The 21,277-nt window shown below is 40.4% G+C and overlaps 2 protein-coding genes across 3 annotated transcripts; both read left to right on the forward strand.

Annotated features, from left to right (window-relative positions):
• Positions 1-360: 360 nt before the first annotated feature.
• Positions 361-9,945, forward strand: LOC311529973 (aurora kinase C-like). The gene is made up of 8 exons (XM_084646248.1): positions 361-456; positions 1,241-1,403; positions 2,679-2,736; positions 3,522-3,713; positions 5,340-5,478; positions 5,955-6,103; positions 7,403-7,577; positions 9,542-9,945. The coding sequence occupies exons 1-8, from the start codon at positions 406-408 to the stop codon at positions 9,731-9,733; spliced, it is 1,119 nt and encodes a 372-aa protein (XP_084502374.1). The 5' UTR covers positions 361-405; the 3' UTR covers positions 9,734-9,945.
• A 703-nt stretch (positions 9,946-10,648) lies between these two features.
• Positions 10,649-19,641, forward strand: PRELID3B (PRELI domain containing 3B). Of its 2 annotated transcripts, none has more exons than XM_084645477.1 (6): positions 10,649-10,890; positions 12,109-12,277; positions 13,985-14,074; positions 14,686-14,756; positions 15,983-16,085; positions 18,846-19,641. In XM_084645477.1, exons 2-6 carry the CDS (start codon positions 12,140-12,142, stop codon positions 18,963-18,965), a joined length of 522 nt encoding a protein of 173 aa, XP_084501603.1. In that variant the 5' UTR covers positions 10,649-10,890; positions 12,109-12,139; the 3' UTR covers positions 18,966-19,641. The 2 variants fall into 2 exon arrangements, with proteins under 2 accessions (XP_084501603.1, XP_084501602.1); XM_084645476.1 differs by having other exon boundaries at positions 10,651-10,846.
• Positions 19,642-21,277: the final 1,636 nt, after the last annotated feature.

The raw sequence follows: 21,277 nt of genomic DNA on the forward strand, positions 1-21,277 counted from the left end.
CCCATGCTAATAGGAAACTTCCTGAAAGTGAGATGTTAGAGTGGGAGTTGGGCTGTGGCAGGCATTTAAATCAGAGGGGCAATGGAGAACTGCCAGCTGAAGAGAGCAGTGGACAGCGGGCACATCAAGGTGTGGGGGAGGCTGGGAGTGACTATTGACTAACTCAGTTTAACAAATGTAAGTTCTTGATTTCAGTCTCTAAAGTGCCAACTTCAGGCTGCCCTGAATTTGCTCAAACTGGCCCCAGCTCTTCCTGTGTAAGTCTTGCAATGTGGAGGTTTTTATCTCTCAGCTAGCTGAGCCTCTATTCGCATAGCAAGTATCTATTTGTGCCATAATATTCAGTGCTATGACACTATGATTCTTTCTCCCTGGTATCCTTTTCTTTAAGCACGTAATTACCCCATGGAAAGCAAAGAGACTGAAGCTACATGCCACATCAGAGGTGGCAAAAAGGTAGGTCGTTGTGGCATATGGGCTGGGAGGCCATTCACTGGCGTTAGGTTAGCATTTGTGTTAAGATCCTGCCTCTTTGTTTGACTGCTTGCAGTAGTATGCATCATGCTTGTTTTCTTGTGCAACACTAAAGAAAAAGCTACCATTTTTATTGAACTACTAATTGACTGCATTATCACATGAGACCTAAGCCATTATCAACCTTACACTGTTCCCTAGGCTAGGCTAAAGTTCTGAGTGAATTTATCATTGGTGACAAAATGCCAGTCTAAAAGCACTAGAGATTGAAGTCCTCTATTGAGGCACAAAAAAGAATCAGCCTGTCAATGAGCCTTAATGCTGATATTAGGGGACCATCAACAGTAGTTCAGACTGATGCAAGCTATGACTGCTGCTGATAATGGTGCAAATTATGATGGTGGCTTCTGAGAGGCTGGATAGTTGTCCATTTGGTACTGAGACCACTCATTCTATTGGCCACTGAACAATCATCAGATGATAAATTGGCCTGTTGTTTTCAGTACAGATCAATAGACACAACATTGAAAGCTGACACCTCAAGACTCTTGAGTGATACAGTGCACATTTATTTATGTATAGTATAGCCTAATTTTTTTTATTATAATTACTTGTATTGTGATAGGGCTGAGAAGCCGTACCCGCTAACCAGGGCCCATTGGTGATAAGGGGCTGTACAGACACAGAACAAAAAGATGTCCCTGCCCCAAAGAATTTATAATCTAACCTCATAGTTTTCTTGTCTCTTGGATTTTCACTGTTAAAGTTGTCTCCAAAGCCAATGACTATAAGCAGCTCAGATGTGCACCAGAAGAACATGAGAAAACATATGAGTAGTTCCTGCATTTCAGTGTTTTCCTGCAAGGGGCCGTCTTCTCCAACAATCAAGAATATCCTAAGGAAAACCAAAGCAGGATCAGAATCTAAGGGTATGTTACTCATTCAAACCATAGCTGGACCCATCCCACAGGTTACGTGGAGATGGGAATTTTCCAGTTCCCAGACATCCTGAAGGGGTCTCCCACTTGCCAAAGAACTGCTTACAGTTTCAACCATAACTTCAAAAAATATAAAGGCAAAGTAGTGGAGTTGAAATTGGGCAAGGAGTAATCCAGCAGTTATTTGACCAGTGACGACTTTGGTGGGGTGAGGGTGAAATAAGATTCTCTACTCCTGATTCATGCTTTCCATTAAAAATCTGGTTGAGACTTGACTGGCTCTGAAAGCTTCCAATGTAGGCACTAGTCCCATAACTTCCACTGTTAAGGAGTTTATGTGTACCAAGAAGCTTGTGAGATGCTTTCATTGCTTTAAAAACAAACAAACAAACCTGTAAGCCGGGTGATAACAGCAGAAGTAACTGAAATAGGGGTGTTTTTTCACCTGGTCAAAAGTAGCCTAGCTGAGCTCCAACAAACCAGGCAGGGACAGGCTGCATCCTGTCAATAACTGCATTTCAATGGGTTCCTGAGCAAAGAAGTGTTGCTTCCCAGTTCATGGTCTCTTAATTTATAAAGAAATGCAGAAACAATACAAATGTCAATAATATGTAAAGGGCAGTTCAGCCTTAAAAAGAACTCTCAGTATTTAATGGTACAAAAGACACAGGACCTTCTACAAAGATAAAAATGAGACTGTGAAACTTTTTTTTAATGGTGTGTTTATTCCTAGTCAACTGGAGCTCCATGTACCAAGGGGCAGAAATTGGCCCAGAGACAATTGATGCTTATTGTGCTCCAGACACATTTAGACTGATTAATAAAATTAGGTGCAGTTTTCCTTTAAGGACAGTCTGAGATTCCCCCTTGACTTTTATGTTAAACATGCTGGTAGTTTCAGTGATGATCTTCCTATTCAAGGATGCAAGAGTTGCCTGGGCATGCCAGTTTCTTCAGTCCCCTTCCATCATGAGATAGCAATCACTGTTTTAACTCTGGGCTCTGGTCATCACTCACCCACCCTTCCATCTTCATCCTATTATTTTAAATTGCACTTTATTGCCACCACAATTAATGGGTGACACGATGTCTCACATTAACACTATGTCCAAACGTTCCTAGGGCTGTCTGTTTTCACGGTAGAATTCCTATTCAGTGAAGACTTCCTCCCCCATTCATCCATCCAAAAGCTCTCAGATCCACTCTACAAGCTACAGCATAAAAAGACACAATTTCTGTTCCAAAGCTGATGTATTTGTTTTACAGATGAGGAAGATGGTTCAGAAATGGACACCAAACGTGCCTCTGTTTCTCAGCTGCCAAGGTAACTATTCAGAAAATATCTCCATTTGCTGCTTCTGGAGCATTAATATTGTTTGCTGTAGAAGTCTCCAGATCATCCCAAACCTCTAGATACTATGGAACTACTAGCTTTTTTACTGTGTAAGAACTGTCTTGCAGATTTCCTGAGTTGGGTTTAAAAGATATGGATATTTAAAGGGCCTTTCCCCCAAGATATTTAGAACTCTGTATATCTTACATTGTAGAGAATAGTATTTAAGGCCTAGATTTTCCAGCAATGTGCATATGCAAAAGTGCAGACGCTTACATGTGAAATCATGGCAGATAAGCATGGCAGGTGAGCATACATGGGCAGGCAAGTATCCAGTTCTCCATTTGCATGTGCAAATTAAGCACAACTGAACATATAGGTGCATGTATGACCCTGATAACCTGAGCCCTATTTTTTTCAAGTAACTTGGAGGTTAGAATTGAGTCTACCAAGGCTTTATTTATACACATTTACTTTGCTAAAATAGTAGGACTATTTAAAATAGTCCTACTATTTTAGCATGGAGGGCTTACACTGGGGAAAGTTGACTGTCTTCAATAACTTTTTGTCTACCCATTCACTTGTATGCTATTGAATATCTAAATGTAGTAAACAGAAAACTTAAACATGTTGAAATATACTGACCCCCTCATGATATGGTTAAGCAGATGCAGTGACATCTGCTTTACAGCAAGATTGAATTTGTCTGATATTTCTCCATTTACTGGGAATTACTAATGTTATAGCTCTAATACTGACTCTTATACTGCATGCAGGAAAATGTGGTGCATTGATGACTTTGAAATTGGGCGGCCACTTGGGAAAGGTCGATTTGGAACCGTTTATTTGGCTCGTGAACAGAATACCCACTTCATCCTAGCCCTAAAAGTCATCTTCAAGTCTGCCCTGGAGAAATCACAACTGGAGCACCAGCTCCGAAGAGAAATAGAAATTTTGAGTCATCTCAGGTAAGCAGCTGTGCTGAAAGTAAATAAAATAACCATGCAGTGGGATTTACAGTCTGAGGAATGCTGGTATCCCTGGCTGACTTAGTTTTTGCACCCTCCACTTCAGCATAAGCCAGACTGCCGTTCATCCTAGACCACCGAGTGGCAAGCTCGACAAACTGGATCCAGTCTTCTGGGTTGCCTTCTTGGTGATACACAGAAGTAGAAAACATGATTACCTTACTTCAAAACAACTTAGCCTGAATTGGTGAACTTGAGAGGTGGGAAAGAAGGTAGAGAGTGCCCTCATTAGTTTGTCATATGGGTGAAGAAAATAGCTCTGAGATCTATCCCTACAAACTACATTGATCATTGCTATTATCTAAGAAATATACACCAAACGAAATGGTGTGCTGCTGGTGGGCCTCCAACCCCCCTCCCAAAAAAATTGTTCCCTGGCCTTTTCCAGTTGTCTGCTTCAGGCTAGACTCTGGAGAGACCTAATTCTGATCACTGTTCAGTTTCGAACTAAAGAGGATCTCATTGGGAAAGCTGAGATGCTGAGCTTGCTGTCTTGATTTCTAACATGGTTCAGTTGTACCAATCTCCACATGCTTCTGACTGACCTAATTCCTGACTATCACAGTTACAAGGCTAACTGCACCTCTGAGCCAAATGCACCCCCTCAGGTGTTCAGCCTTGTGCCCTTCTCCCACCAACTCTGAGGCGACAGTACCCTGTGTATTGTCTGTGCTCACCCCAAAAAGCCCAAGTAGGTTTGGATACCTGCAGTTCTTCCCCTTGGGAGCTTGTGACTAGTGGAAAGAGTTTAATCTTAACAGCATGAACAAAGCATAAGACAAAAATTTGTTAAAGCAATAAAAGGGTTACCTACATATCTGTCTTGCCTTAAAGGCTTGCTGTCCCTTAGCAGAGACCGTACTCAGGTCTAATATCCCAGACACTCCACTTCTGGAACCTGGCTTCACCCTCCCCCTCTTTAGTGACTCTTTATCCAGCCCCAAGTCTTATTGTTCTTCTGTGTTTGTTTTCTGAGCCTAGTTAAATCAGTTCAGATAGCTTAAAAAAAGTGTGGGTAGTAACATTAAAGTCCATATTCCTGGGTGCTTGCTGAAAGTCTGTTATCTGGGCAATTGTCCTGGCTTCTTGCATATCCTGACAATCTTATTATCAAATAAACTCAGTGCAGTAAACATGCCAAAAGCCAGGTCACATACAGCATTCATAAATTGTCACAGCAGCTCCAAATCCATCCCACTAACCCTCGGGGGAATGCTTTAGCCTTTCTCCCCTAGACCTCTAAAATAACAAGCACCATTTCTACAACATGGCTTCTACTCCTGTTAAGTCAGCAGCCAGTGCTACTTAAGTCCAGTTGTCCTATATCCTTCTGTTTGTAATGTATTGTGCCTGGTTTGTACATACCTGATCCATTTAATTCACCACTAGACCAACTAAACCATGGGATTATTATTTTCCCACATGTGCAAGCTTTCATAACACTCCTGATCCAACTGAATAGGAATGTGGTGGTTGGAATCAAGAAGCTACCTTAACATTTGGCTTCGGTGTTGTGGTACTTGTTTGACTTTCAGCTACCAAACATGACCTTTCTGGCTTTTTTAGGCATCCAAATATTTTGAGATTTTATAACTACTTTCATGACAGAACACGGATCTACCTGATGTTGGAATATGCTCCAGGAGGGGAGCTATACAAAGAATTGCAAAAACATGAGCGTTTTGAGGAGACAAGAACTGCCACCGTGAGTAAAGTGTTGATGCTGCTTATGTTTTGTGAAGGGGAATGGAAGCTCATCTTGAAACTATAATAATGTATGCACTGTAGACATACGCTGGGTTTGTATGCAGAACAAATCTTCTTGCTTAAGTAAAACTAGTTGGAAATAACTTGCTCACAGAGTGTCTCGTGTGACTGCCAAATGTTCCAGTTCCTGGATAGAGCCAGGAATTGCCAAGATGTGGCAAGGCTTCTTTCTAATCCTCAAAGGTTCAGTACATCCATCCCTGGTTTTATGTAATACTACCATTAGCTTTCTAAGCAACTCTTACAAGCAATATCAAAACAAACATGGTAAATATCAAACCAAATCACTCACTGCTGAGCCACAATAAGGTTTGTATTTAACTTACTAAATGGCTAAATCATATTTCCTATAGAAAACCACTACATAAACTGTGTTTGACTGTATAATTATCTTGGGTGTGGCACATTCTGCAGTATGTAGAAGAAATATCTGATGCTCTGATATACTGCCATGCTCAGAAAGTGATCCACCGAGATATCAAGCCTGAAAACCTCCTGCTAGGACTTAAAGGGGAACTGAAGTTAGCGGACTTTGGCTGGTCCGTGCATGCTCCATCACTCAGGTGAGTCTGACTCCTTTTTTCAGTTGTAAGACCACTCCTATATGGACTCAGTCTCTATTCGACTGTCCTGTATTTCCAGCTCCTCCACTGACAACATTTTGGTAAAATCTGTCTAATATCCTAATCCTCTCATCTTGATTCACTGATGCCACATAATTGTCTCCAAAGAAATGAACTGTGGACAATCATTGGATTGTGACACCACTGATGGTGAGCAAGGAGGAGCAGGATTGGTTCAAGCTTGTGTGAAGGTCTTGAACACTGAAATGAATCCTCAAGCCTCCACAAAGGCATGAAAAGTATACTCCTTGTGCCCTGCTTTGCTTCCACTATGCAGTCCTTCAGACAACATGAACAAAGAGAAGGTCTGTCAGCAGCCCCAGGACCAACAGTTCAGAGAAGCTTTCCTTCAAGGCTGGCTATCTCTACACCTTGACTGGCACTTTGAGGAAAGAAAGCAAAATATTGCATATGGCTTTCCTTAGATATTAGAATCTTTATTTTTTTCTAAGATTCTTGCAACACAGAATATAGTCTCAAATATTACTGTCATGGGCCCATACAAGTCCCTCTTGTCTTTCATGAAGCACTCAGAGGATGTTTTTGACTCTTCAGCCTAACCCCTCATGTAGCTTCTGTTTGACCTCATTTAGATCTCTGGGGACTAGACATAACTCCTGAAGCCAATCAGAACTACTCCTTTAGAGTGAAACTTAAGAAATTGTATGCACGGAGTCACCCAGCTTGCATACACAATTTTTAAAGTTTGGGCCTTAATTGGCCAAAGTTAATTGGGTTAAATGGGTCAAAGTTGTTGGGTAATTAAAGCATTTCCTAGGATTGAGACAGAAGCTAATCTGCTTTCCCCACACCTAGGCCACAAAGATGACATCCTACCGAGGGAAAGATTTTCAAAACAGCTCAGATTCTAGTGGGTCCAAATCTGGCCCCTAAAGTTCTAATAAATTGGGTGTGGATGTGTGTAGTAAATCAGGTTTCAGAGTAGCAGCCATATTAGTCTGTATTCGCAAAAAGAAAAGGAGTACTTGTGGCACCTTAGAGGCTAACAAATGTATTTGAGCATAAGCTTTCATGAGCTACAGCTCGCTTCATTGGATGCACATCGGATGCATCCGATGAAGTGAGCTGTAGCTCACGAAAGCTTATGCTCAAATAAATTTGTTAGCCTCTAAGGTGCCACAAGTACTCCTTTTCTTTTTGTAGTAAATCAGTTATTGATAAATTTACTCTGCCTTATTTTAATGCAACAAAATGACTGGTGATTTGTTTTTTAAATAGGAGGACAACATTTTGTGGCACAACAGATTACCTTGCCCCAGAAATGATCGATGGGAGAACCCATGATGAAAATGTTGATGTCTGGTGTGTTGGTGTTCTGTGTTTTGAGTGTCTTGTGGGGTATGCACCATTTGAAGCACCCACCCGCAATGAAACATACAAAAGAATTGCAGAGGTATGCTTTCCTAAATCCATGGAAAAGGTTACTTGGTTTTGAGAGCAAAGAAAACCTTCTCCCACAGACAAACAAATTAGGCTCTGAAGGGCTTTTTTTTTTAAATCAGTGAAAGCTGATTTCATGGTACGCACAAACCAATGAAATAATAGCTTCATTGATGATGAGAGGCAAAGTAAGACAAATGCTGCTTGAGAACTTTTTGTTTTAAGGATATTTACTTTGTATATTTTGACTGATGTTGACAACTTGTGTTTTAATGGTTATAAAGCTTTAACTTTTTGAATCTGTCATTAAATAATTGTCTGATCCCCATAATTTTCTGCAACTGTGAAAATTTAAACTGATAAAAATGGAAAAAAGCTTAAACATTTGATATTTATCATTGACTTACATTAAAAAACAAACATTCTGGCAAGCCTACCACTAAACTAATCATATAAAAGATTAGAGTAGGAGCCCAGAACTGTCAGCATCACTGATAACCAGGCCAATAAATTCTCTTCTTTAGAATCGGACACTGCTTGGGTTTTGATTTTGTTGGCATCAAACTTGACTGGTTAAAGGACTGTCAGAGTGCATTACAGAGAACTGGGCATCTTGTTTGATACCATCTCAGTATTCATTAGGAGCCCTGACATTCCCAGTTAAAATCTTCAGAACAATGTCAGAATAACGTTGTTTGTTACAAGAAAATCCTGGTTACTTTTCCTTGCCCTTACCATTTCCCTCTTCAAAGGCTGTAGTTGGGCACTGTTGACTAAAGATGCCTTCAGAACACATGGACTCATTCTGAAATCAACCAGAGTCCTTGAATAGTAGTGTGAAGCACTCCCTTTTACTGAAGCACTCATCAACTGTGCTACCTCGTTGCTAAAAATAGCCCATACTGTGGCACTTCAACTGGCAATACATATGGCAAAACTGTTAAATCTAAATTAGTGTTGGATGTGTTTCAGACAGCTGCTCCTTTTTGTACGCAGTTTGGGGTGAAAAGTGGTGACAAGATGTAAACTACCTAATTTGAAACAGTGGGTCATCTTGAATATAGATTTGGGGCCTTGTCTTGTACCCACACAATCTACCGAAGTTTTGCCATTGATTTGCCATTGTGATCAAGACTGAGGCTGTAATTTCAGTTTCTATCTGCAAAATTGACACAGTGGAGGAGGGGGATGAACAAATGTAGATAAATATATTGAAGACTAGGGATACAGATACAAAATGTACCAGTTGGTTCTAATACTGGCCTTATTCAATGAAGGTTACTCTCCTTCATTAATTCTAGCTGTCTTCCACGCTGCTTAGTACAAAATGTCTCTTTAAAATTCAGCAGCCAACCAATTTATTCCAGTGAACACTATCAGCTAGTGTCCTTGACTGTGACTCTAATGTGCACGCTGTATCGCAGATAATGGGGAGTGTATTATGCCAGAAACATTGATCTTATTTTGCACATTAATCAGGGTTAAAAGTATATCAGATAAAGTTCTTGTGATTAGATCTATTCTGTGGCTGCTGTGACAATGATCTGGTATAGGAGATGTTACAATATAATTCTGGAGCACACAAAGAATCTTACTTTGCACTGAAATTCAGCTGTAGTCATTATAACCCAACTCTACACTATCAGATTTACCAGAATTCCAAATTCTAATAACTGTCAACAGTTTTGCATTCTTATAGTCTTTTTGAAGACACTAGTTTACTATCATGGAATTACCTGGCTTTGGTAATACTGTTACATCTTTCATTACCTTTTTAAGCAGTACTTCTTGTAGCTGTGAAGACTACAAAAAACTTGACAGCTAGGTGGCTGGTGTGCTGAGCCCACAGTCTATCATGTTGATGGGGGTCCTGGTCCATGACTGAGGCTCCTAGGTGATATTATACTATCCATTGTACTTGCATCATACTGCTGTTACCTTGTGGAACTAATATTGTCTCTATTTTTTTATTTCAAGGTTAAATTCGCATTTCCCACATGGGTGCCTGACGGTGCCAAGGACCTTATTTCAAAAACACTTAAGCGCACTCCTTCTTTGAGGCTCTCTCTCAAAGAAATAATAAAACATCCATGGGTTAAGAAGAATTCAAGGAGGATTTTCCCACCAGTTTATAAAGCAGCTGAAGAAACTCTCACTCTGGAATATTGACTACTTGTGCTTTTTTGGAGATGGCTGGATTTTTTTTTTAAAAATCTGATTAGGATTCAGTTTACAGGAACGAACAGGAGGGGGAAGTATTAGACACTAAGGGAGAACGCTACCAGTGACTCTAGAAAGAGAAAGCAGTAGTGTAGGTCTTAAAGCTGGATGTTGAGAGGTGGTGGGAAAATATATGTAATATATAATGTAATATTTAAACGAAGAGGGGTTTATTCACTTTTAGAAATAAAGCAGGGGCTGCCACAAACCGTAGTAGTTTGCTTTTTGTATAAACTTAATTTCCTCATTGTACCCCCCCCCTTAAATCTGCTGCTTCTGTAACACCCCTGAGAGCGACTTCATGCTTAATCTGAACCTTCTGCATCTTCATTACTAGCTTTGCGTGGAGTCCATTACTTTGCAGGGGGTGACCGCCTCCACTTTGCACATGACGCTGCCTGGAGCGGACTGGACAAGTGCTGCCTCCCCCGCTCCGCAGCGCAGGGCCCGAGCTGGTGGTAAATAGCGAGTCCTGCACCGTGCACCGCCTCCGAGCAATGCTGAGGGTACTTGTCCTCCTCCCACACTGTGCCCCGCGTAGCGGCAAGCCAGAGGATGCCCACTCGCCTCCCACCGCCCCGCCCCTAGCCCGGCTCAGCGGGAGTCAGTTGCCAGGCTGCGCAGCCGCACGCGCGAGAAACACCGACGGGACCCGGGGGGGGGGCTGGAAGTGTCGCGCAAGGCTAGCCGGCCTATTGGGTACGCATGCGTCCTGAGTGCAATTATGTCACGAGACAGCCGCCGGCGCGCGCGTCTGTCTGGGGAGGGGGAGCCAGCCCAGCACGTGGCCTCCCGACGAGTGGCGCTTCCCTTCTGATGTCACCCTGACGCAAGAGCGTAAGATTGGAGACGGGAGCCTCTCCCCCTCCCTCACTAGGGCCTAACGCTTCTCCCCTCACGGCGCAGGCGCAGGGGCCGCTGCCGGCTCCGGCTTCCGTTCCATTCGCAGGGACGGCAGGGGCGCCGCGTGCGTGGGAGACGCGCGGCCGCAGCACCGCCCGCCCGGCCCGGGCCGGTTACCGCCGGCACCATGAAGATCTGGACCTCTGAGCATGTCTTCGAGTAAGGGGCGGGGCTAGGCCACGCGCGCGCAACGGCCGCGGGGGGTGAGCGACCGCGTTCGGGCCTGGGCCCGCGTGGAGAGGCTTGTTCGCCTGCCGGGGCGGTGTGGAGCGCGAGCCGCGGGCGTCGGGGGGGCCTGCCTTGGGCCCAGCGGCCCGCACTGTGGCGGCAAAGCCCCTGCCCAGGGGCCCCCTAGGCGCCGCGGCCCGGAGACCCTGGGCCCCGGGACGCGCTCGCAGCCTGTGGCGCGGGAATCTGCGTGTGCCCGGGAGCGAGGGCCGGGGCCCAGGGGGGAGACGGTTCTTGCCAAGGGGCCCGTATCTATGCGTGGGTGCGGGCTGGAGCGCCAGACCCCGGTGAACGAGGCGCGGTGGCGGGGCGTCGGAGGCGGGCGAGGGGACCTCGCCTATTGGCCAATCGTCTCTCGGGAGAAGGGGCGAGCCTCGAGCTCCGCGGAGCTACGGGAGAGCTCGAACGCTCGACCCTTCCGCCAGCAGCCGTCAGTCCAATGAAAGAGATCACCCGGCCCGCTGGGTCTGCCTCAGGAAGTGTTTAGGTGCAGGAGAGCTGGGTCTGGCAAACTCTGTAGAGTATCTCCCCCCCCCCACCGCCCCTTGGAGTTAATAAAGTCTCAATACATAAATTATTTAGGCTAAACTCCTTGAAACTTTCTCTGTAGTTTGGGACAGCAGTGGAATTATCATGGTCTTACATAGTTGTTAATTCAAGTGAGGCAGGGGTTCTCCAACTTCATTGCCCTGCGACCTCCTTCTGTCCACAAAAATTACTGCGTGAACCCAGGAGCAGGACTGAGGCCGCCCCAGTCCCACTGCCCCGGGTGGGGGGCAAAGCCTGAGCTTCACCACCCCGGGCAAGGAACGGGTCAAAGCCTATGCACAATGGCTTCAGCCCCAGCCAGGGGGACTGTAACCTGAGCTCCGCTGCCCAGGGTTGTGGGGCTCGGGCTTCCCTGAGCCCTACCAAGTCTAAGCCAGCCCTGGCAACCCCATTAAAATGGGGTCACGACCCACAGTTTGATAACTGCTGTGTTACAGTAAAGCCAATAATTTTAAAAATCTACAGTACTCTGGTATTTCACAAATAATTGTTTGGTTTGTTTATATATTGTTTCAACTGAATATGTTTTGTACCTGTATTTTTAAAGCAAAATGTAAACTGCATCTTTTTCATTATGTAATAGAAAGTATGACAAACTAATGTGTGCAATTTATAAATGTGTTAATTTTGATTTATTTTGTCAGTCACCCCTGGGAAACAGTTACAACAGCTGCTATGCAGAAATACCCAAATCCCATGAACCCTAGTGTGATTGGAGTTGACGTACTAGACAGACACATAGATCCCAGTGGAAAGTTGCATAGCCATAGACTGCTCAGTACAGAATGGGGGATGCCTTCTATTGTAAAATCAGTAAGTACATTATTACACGATTTTAGAGAGAAATTACATACGAGTTGTTTCATTTTTGTAAACAATCAAAACAATATATAATTTACAATCCAGCTCTTCTTGGGACAACACAGGGCCTGGGGAATCATGTGTACTGCACCATTCCTTAGTGCCATCCCATGTCCCTGTCTCCTTTACAATTATTTGCGTCCTTGTGGCATGGGAGGGAGCAGTAACTTTACCTACCTTCAAGCACAGAAGCTGCTTTAGTGTCTAGTTCTTGCTTTGTGCAGGCAGGTGGGGGGTAAAGCCCAATATGACCTTTCATGTATTTTCTTGCTATATGACAGGTTTCAGAGTAGCAGCTGTGTTAGTCTGTATTCACAAAAAGAAAAGGAGTACTTGTGGCACCTTAGAGACTAACCAATTTATTTGAGCATAAGCTTTCGAGTGAGCTGTAGCTCATGAAAGCTTATGCTCAAATAAATTGGTTAGTCTCTAAGGTGCCATAAGTACTCCTTTTCTTTTTTCTTGCAATAACAACTCTGTAGTATCTTATTGCTTGGTTACTTGAAAAGCAGAACAGTAATCTGGTTAACAGCTGTTCTCTTAAAGTGTCCTGTTCCTAAAAATGGTAAATTTGTATTGGTTTGTCAGGTACACTGACATTCTTGTATTATGGTTTGATCCTTGAAGAATCAGTTTTGTAGTATGCTTTGGTCCTGAAAGGTACATAAATCATTCCCAATATATTAACATGGCTTTCCTCATGATGAGAATTCCTTTATTAGCTTGGTGGAAGAACCACATGCTTCCTTATTTATTATCAGTTTTAAATACCCCATAAATCAAGATTAGATCCCATTGTTGTAAGGCACTTTATATACACATTGTCAGAGACTGTTCCTGCCCCGAATTCAGTCTGACTAGACAAGACAGATGAAGGTTGGGAGTAAGGGAATAGTATTATTTCCTTATAATAGCAAGTGCTCCTATTTTATGTTCTGGAAGAATAAGGTTGGACTTGGGAAACCATGCCACTTATTTCTCATTTAGTTGAGAGAATAGCATTCTTCTAATTTTTTGTGATGTTACTTTTAAATGATGAACAGAATTCTGTTTTGTAAGCAGTAGATAATATAGTTTAGACTATTGCATACTTTATGTATAAATTTTCCAAAGTTTAAAAGGATGTTAACTTAAATCACATTTCAGTATAAATTGCTTTACCTGCAGTTGTTAGGTAACACAGTTGCTATAACGGAAAAGAATTATAGAAAAATTATTTTATTGTTCCCTGCACTTTTGACAACTGACTATGGACAAATTCACCTTTTCCCCTGTACAATCATTCTGCAGCTTTTTTGCAGCATAATGGGCAAGAATTTTTTTTAATAGGAGCATGTGGTTTTAAAACTGTCAGAGGGAAGAACAGTGGGACTTCTGAAGTGTGACTTCTAGCTTTTTTATTAAAGATTTCAGACCGATGGTGTCCTTTTAAAGAAATTGAATTAAATTATACCTAATATTTTAAGCAGAAAATAAATACCAACTTTGTCATTTTAAGGCTAGTCGCATTTCTTACTCTTTATTCAGTATGGTAATGTTTACTTTGATATTCCATAGTATGTTGAAGTGAAAGGAAAAAAGTAAATACAAATCTTTAAACTTTTCAGAATAGTTATTGCAGTGTGTTTGCATGTATAATCTTGGGTGTCTTTCTTGTAGCTCATCGGTGCTTGCAGAACAAAAACATATGTTCAGGAACACTCTGTAGTTGACCCTGTGAAAAAAACAATGGAACTTAAGTCAAGTAACGTAAGTATTGTAATTTCTTTTATCAATAATGCTAAAGTCATTAGTTGACTAACATGTTTAAATTTTATAAACAGTTTGAAAAAGAAAATTTTATCATGAAAATAGCATACCTCATATTCTCAACCTCCCATAGCCCATTGTAGTAAAGGAACTTTTTTGCCAGCTTTGTTATGAAACACCTGCACTAGAAATGATTAGCGATTAGCGAATACAAAACATCCCACTTTGTTTCAAAACTTCTTTTGTAGTATTGCTGCTACCTTAATGTGTAGTACTTTGCTTGTTACTGTATATCATTTGTACATGGTCATTGTTGAAATCCTTTTGTGGTCTTGACAGTCTATGCTGAAGGATGTAAGAAGAAAAAGTAGTTTAGCAAGCTTGAACTTCAGGATTGATTTCTTTTGTGTATGTTTATACCAGTTTCATGAAATAGTATTCAGCTGTAATTTTAGAATAATAAATTAGAATACCACATTGAAGGACGGTGTTTAAAATCAGATATTTGAGTGTTAAGGTCTTAGATTGTTCTAGTTGTGTTTATTGCATCTTCTTAATGAAAATTTTTTTATTTAAGTGATGATAATAATCTAACTCATTCTATTCCATAGATTTCATTTACAAATCTGGTGTCAGTAGATGAGAGGCTTATCTATAAACCACATCCTCAAGAGCCAGAAAAGTAAGCACATGAATATTTGTCTTCAAGATTGCACTTTAGAAGAGTAAAATAAATTTACATTATCCTTAATGGCATTGCTTCTGCAAATCCCCACTGTGAGATGGCATGCCCTTCCATATGACAGTGGAATCCATTTCAAAGCAGCTGTTCAGGGAGTGAGCATATGCCCCTCTGTTTCAGCATTTTAAAATGAAGGGTATAAAAATCCCTGGTCTCCAAACAGTCTCATTTCCAGAGTCCTGTGTTTTTTACAAATATGAAATAAAATGAAAAGCAACATATAAAGCAAAAAACTCACCCTGCAGCTATGGCTTCTGTCCCACGGGGTTGGGCCCAGCTCCTTGCTCTTGGGTGTTGCGACCTAGTGCATGGTTTCTCAGTGCCATTTCAGGTTTGGCCTGGCTGTCGTTCTGTCATCATGATGCCACTGCCAGGTAAGTGCAGGGCAGGCTTGCTCTGTGACCTCTCTCGGCAAGACCCATCAGCCCTCCCCCCCCTTGATAGAATGGATAAAATTAAACACACGTTGCAGGAAAATAAAATGAAAAATTGTTAAAAAATAAAATTAAAATAAAAGAAATTTCATGAGTCTCTACTCTTTTTTTCTTCTCTTTCCATCAACCTGAGTGCACACAGACTATACACCTCTGTCTGCATCTGGATTTCTTTTAGAATAACTAAAGTAATTGTAGATCAGATTAGCTGCTCCTTTTGGGAGAGCTGTGTTTATTTTGTAGCTAGTAATATTCCACAGCCACCTCCTGGAGGATTTTTTGCTGCTAGTTCATCTCTCTCAGTGGGAATATGTCCTGGCAATGTCATAAGGGAGAAAAAGAGGTGACTTTTGTGCTTTGAAGGTATTCCCTCTGCAGATCTATGTTGACCCTCCCTTTTACCCTTTACTATGGAGAATTAAAGGATTCAAGAATAAGTAAAGGACATTTGTGGGTGGGTGGGGATTACTGTATCTTATTTTGGAATGTTGGAACAGGGAATCATGCACGCCCAGCCTCACAGCAGCCTAGCCCATTTCAAAACAATTAGCCATTGAGGGAGTGTGTGCATGATTTTCTGTTCCAGAATTCCAGAAGCAAGAGAGAGAAACAGTTTTGCCTGGTGGATCTGTGGAAGCAGGGCATTTGGAGGGAGGGGCATTTTATATTTTTATAAATAACACTCGTTTTTATAATGTGAAAAAATAAAGTGAACTTCTTTTTTTGACTCAGAACCATTTTGACTCAAGAGGCAATAATCTCTGTAAAAGGTGTCAGTGTCAGCAGTTATCTCGAGGGATTAATGGAAAACACTATCTCTTCCAATGCTAATAAAGTAAGTATGACTCCTACATATATGTTCTTTATGTGGCTTCCTGATTTGTGGAGTTAAAAAAAAAAAACGCTAAGTTTTTTTAAGTTCATATTACATTTAGTTTACTTTTGAAAAAGATATATGGCAGGGCTTCTCAAAAGGGATCATAGTGTGAATCACTTCTTAAAATACAGATCCTGTCATAGGCATCTCCATGCTCAACCTCCCAATCCTGATTCTGCACCTTCCCTAGCATAACAGTAGCACTTTGTTAATATTGTCCTAACATTTAAGATGACAAAATGAAAATAAGCACATTTTAGCAGGATAGGTGTGGCTGCTTGATCACATCTCTCTGTGAACCTTTTGGGTTTTCCTCTTGTTGACTGTGTATTTATTAGTACCAAATATCCCCATGCTGTCTGGGCTAGCATCTCCAGGTCACTTTGAACTTTGGTTCTGTTTTATATGTTTACTATTCCTCCAGTTCAAGTGCCATCCAAAATTCTGCATTGGGCAGATGTGAAGCAGATGCAAAAAGTTTCTTCTTTTTAGTGCAACTGATCAGCTTAGCCTATGGAAATCCAAACAGGTCGTGGATTGCGCTACAGCGGTTGGGAAGCATAGGCTTGACAGAAGCAACTTTGCAGATCACAATTTAAGCACTGTTAAACTAAAGAAAATCTTCAAAAAAATGAAAAACTGCTTATTTCCTTAATACTTTGGTTGTTCGCTTTATTTGTTGAAACTGTGTGTATTGAGGTCTTGTTTAATTTACATCTTCAGTTTTATAAGAACTAAATTCATCAACTTTGGTTTGCTTAAGTTTAATTTATTAGTTATATGCATGGTCTTCGCCACCCCTACCTTTTGATATTGTCATAGAATACAAAACATGGAGACAGACAAAATGCACAGGCAGTAAATATAAACCTAATTAAAGAAAATACTACTTCACATAGTATTCACCTCGTGCAAAGATGTTCTGCACATTGTTTTATGTGACAACTTAGGTATAGTTTAGATCTTTTAAAATGGGGAATAAGAGACATGTAAGGCGTTGTGTGGGCCTCCTGCATAGGGATAAATTTCAGCCATAGAATATAATCCGTGATATTTGCTGGTGTCAGAGATCAAGAAGACAAAACTAGATAATTTTATTGCCATTTATAGCAATTTTATCTATGGCCCTTCTAATATATCTCTCTTCTGTTTTTTAGAATAGTGCCCATCATTTTAGTTATGAGTGTCTCTGAAAGAATTTGAAATCAAATCTATGAACAGCTAGAGACCTAATTTTCCTCCTTGCCTTCTCATCTGTCAGTCGTGAATTTTTTTTTAAACTGTTTGTTTTTATTTGAATGTTTCACCTCACTCTTTTCTCACTGTTGTATTATTCGTTTTCTGATTTTTCTCTTCCTTTTTTTCTATACCTTTTTCCTTGTGGTTTTTATTGCAGCTGTAGGAGAGAGAGAAACTGAAGTGAGTCTTCACTTAATTCTGAAGGCTGTGATATTTGTGATAATTTTAATCTCCTGTGGTGGTAAACTCTGAAGCCTTGGTCCTGTTCTTAAGAATGTGCTGTTTCCTCTTTCTTAGTAGCTTAATCCTTGATGTTGACAGTATCATAGTTTCTAAGGACTGTCATTGTACAGAGAATTTCTCTTTTAAAAAAACAAAAACCAGGGCCAGTATCATGGAAGGCCTAAATTTAGGATTGCAGCTTTTGAATTCAACACATTATTCTGTTAAGAGCCAGTGTAGTGAGAAATCCATGTATATTAACATATGGAAATGCACAGGTAAGACGTCCAGGCAACTTGAACTCTCCCCTGTATTTGCACTTTGCAATAACCATACAATTATGATTAGCACATAAGTGTTTGTAAATCTCGGATTCAATTGATTTAAAGACATTTGACTTCTTTTTCCCTTCAGGTCCACTACAGGACTGAGTTTTTTAATTTAAACTCATAATCTAACTGATTTGCTTGTAAATTTTCAGAAAATGTATTCTGTGCTGAAAGAAAATACTGTACTTTATCTTCATACTTAATGAAGTGATTCAGTCCTTCTTTCATGTAAAACTCAACTCAATCTTACCTGTGGAACTCCAGTCAACTTCAATATTGTTGGGGGTACTTGTGACTAGGAATATCATACAATGCAGTTATTCTTACCTGGAGATTCCAAAGACCTGGCTTACCTGACCAAATAGTTTTTTTAATAAGATGGGGTGCATTCTTTTAACCAGTTTTGGCTATAATTAGTGTCAGCTGTTTGAGATTCCAGCAACAGTTAGGTGTCCAAAAGGATTCCAAGGGGGTGTGAAGCTGTAGCTTGTGTATTGTAAAATTGGGTGTGTGTGTTAAACAAAAAGTCACATTGTCAACCTTGTATACATTTTGTCAAAACCTAATTACATTTATAAATGTTTTCTGCCTGTCAAAGAGAATAATAGCGAAAATTAATTTTAGATTTCAGTCCAGAGTATAAATTGAAAAATGTTGACCACCACCTGGGCTCAAATACCATCAATTAGCTATGGTCTTTCATAGGTTAGCCCTATAAAGGTTTTAAAGGGAAGTCTGGGGCTTGGGGGAAAGATCTTCCAGTTTGCATGAATAGTGGAGGTATATCTGTACTCACTCTTGGCTCCCCCGTTTCAACTGTTTTGTTCTAGCTAGTCTTCAAGAAAATATGATACCTTGGCTATTTACTTACAAACCTTTCTTTTCTTCATAAATATGAGAATAAGTGTTGTTGTTTTTTTAATTGCAGGGCCGTGAAGCATTGGAATGGGTAATCAGTAAATTGAATGCTGAAATTGAGGAGTTCACAGCTTCAGCAAGAGGAAGCATGAGGACTTCTATGGCAGCAGCAGCATTTGTAGAGAAATAATAGTGAATACAGCTATATCAATTAATAGCTCTAAGTGTCTAAAATAAGCATACTAAAACTTCTCTCCAAGTTGAAATATATTTATTCTTATATTTGTTATTTAAAAGTATATTTGTATATTAGGTAGGTTTTAAATTAAAACTTGGAGAGAAGTTACAAATTCTTGTGACTGAACGTTATGTGGTGGGGCTTCACTAACATGTTAGTTCCATTGGACTGAACATCGTTTCAAATGAAATAATCTAACATTCAGAGCTTGTTCCTGTATTTAGCTGAACACTTATATAAAATAGTTTTTTATCCTAGGTAAGATTGCAGACGTTGCAGGAGATTGACATGTTAGTGAATCCTACTTGGGTGGAATTCAGTGGTTTGATTCACGGCCTCTACCTCTTTTGGGACCAAGCCCAAAATTAAGCAAAATAGCTTGGGCTGGCAAAGTTGGTGTTATGTTTGTCTTGGGCAGTTGAATGATATAACTTGATTTAGATGGAAGGTATTACTTGAAGTCTGAAGTATAAATGAATGTTTGTATAAAAAATACTTGTTTTGATAAACTGCTGTTAAAGCGTTATTGGATAGCTGAGCTAAAACGGTACTTTTAAAGTTAACTATATCCATCAAACAGCATCTTAAAACTCACAATAAAAGTCACTGCATAGTTTTGAATAGTGTACTTACCTGCTGAGGCCCAAGTTCTGTTCTTAAAGATGAAGTTGCATGTTACATGCCAATAACTGAGGGAAGAACTTAGCCCTAGATGCTTACTCCTTTTTTTCACCATCACAATAAAAAGGAAAACAACCTCTATTGAGAAGGGTACTATAACCACATGTGCATTTTAACATGTAATTTTGTAGACCATTAAAGCTTCATAGAAAAGTAGAAACGTATTTTGAAATCAGAAGAAAAACTGTCTTGACGTTATTAGAGGAACTTTATAGAAGTGAGACTGAGTTTACTTCCTCGTACGTTTACAAGAGTTGTTACATTGCTAAACATGTTTAAAATGTTGCCTAATCATGCTTCAAAAATACTCATTAAGCGTGGTATCAGACTATTTGGGTGTCCTTTAATTTAAACACAGTATTTTGCATTTAATTTTCTATGTAATACTCTGTGTGCCTCCTTTATATCTTATTGAAATAATTGTCTGCTTACAAACAAGGCTTTTAAATGAAAGACAGGAATCAGAATTTAGAGGAGGGTTTGGTAATCTTGTTTCTTGGTACTGGCCACAGATTCTTGGTGCTGTGTCATTCTTAAATTCCCACAGCTTATCACAAAGGGTCAGATTTTTGCCAACTGTACTGAAGTCAAATACCATATTACTCTGCAGATAATTCCATTGGAATTATCTGAGGACTTCTCATAAAATAAGGGCTTGTCTACACTGATTTGTCTACATGGCTTGTGTAGCTGCAGCACATAATTTGGAGAGCTCTCCCAGCGCTCTAAAAAAACCACCTCCATGGGTGTAGCTACCAGCGCTGGTGTACTGCCTATACTGTCACGTTACAGTGCTGAAAGTTGCAGCGCTCGGGAGGGGGTGTTTTCACACCCCACACTGCCTATACTGTCACGTTACAGTGCTGAAAGTTGCAGCGCTCAGGGGGGTGTTTTTTCACATCCCAAGCGAGAAAAGTTGTAGCGCTGTAAAATGGCAGTATAGACAAGCCCTACGGCACCTTTCAATGTGGGGGGAAAGTGCAAAATGTAGCATTAAAGAAACTGCACTGATGATTTACTGGTCGGAAATCCTGACTTCTTGTGCCATAAGGGGTCCATTTGGCATTTCAGACTTAATCATATGTTTTGTTTCATTTTCAGAATATAAGATGTCACCTGTTTAGTATTTTCTGTTATATGCCATTTTTCTGTGATATTGAAGTTGCATATTGAATATTGTGTGTTAAACAAAACTAGATCTTTTCTTAGTTTAACAGTGATCAATATAGTGGGAACACAAACTTCAATAAGATTTTATATAGAGGAAAGACTGTGTATGTGTGTATATAATGCAACAAAAGAAAATTTACCTATTTAAAAATTTAATATTTTTTTCTACTTAAAACCTATGAAGTTTTCATTTGAGACTTTGTGAGTACATTTGTAAAAGCAACTCAGATCCATTAGGGTTTGTGGCTTTTTTTTACACATGGAGATTGTTCATAAAACTGAAATTATATTTCAGCTAAAGATTAGTAAATTTTGCTACTTGATAAAAATTTCTGTAGTCAATACTGTATCTTGTGATAAAAGTTGCAGTGCTCTAAAAAGTTTCTAATCACTAATTTAACTTGTAAAACGTG

The sequence above is a fragment of the Lepidochelys olivacea genome, assembly GCF_965140295.1.
Source record: "Lepidochelys olivacea isolate rLepOli2 genome assembly, chromosome: 13".
Taxonomy (NCBI): domain Eukaryota; kingdom Metazoa; phylum Chordata; order Testudines; family Cheloniidae; genus Lepidochelys; species Lepidochelys olivacea.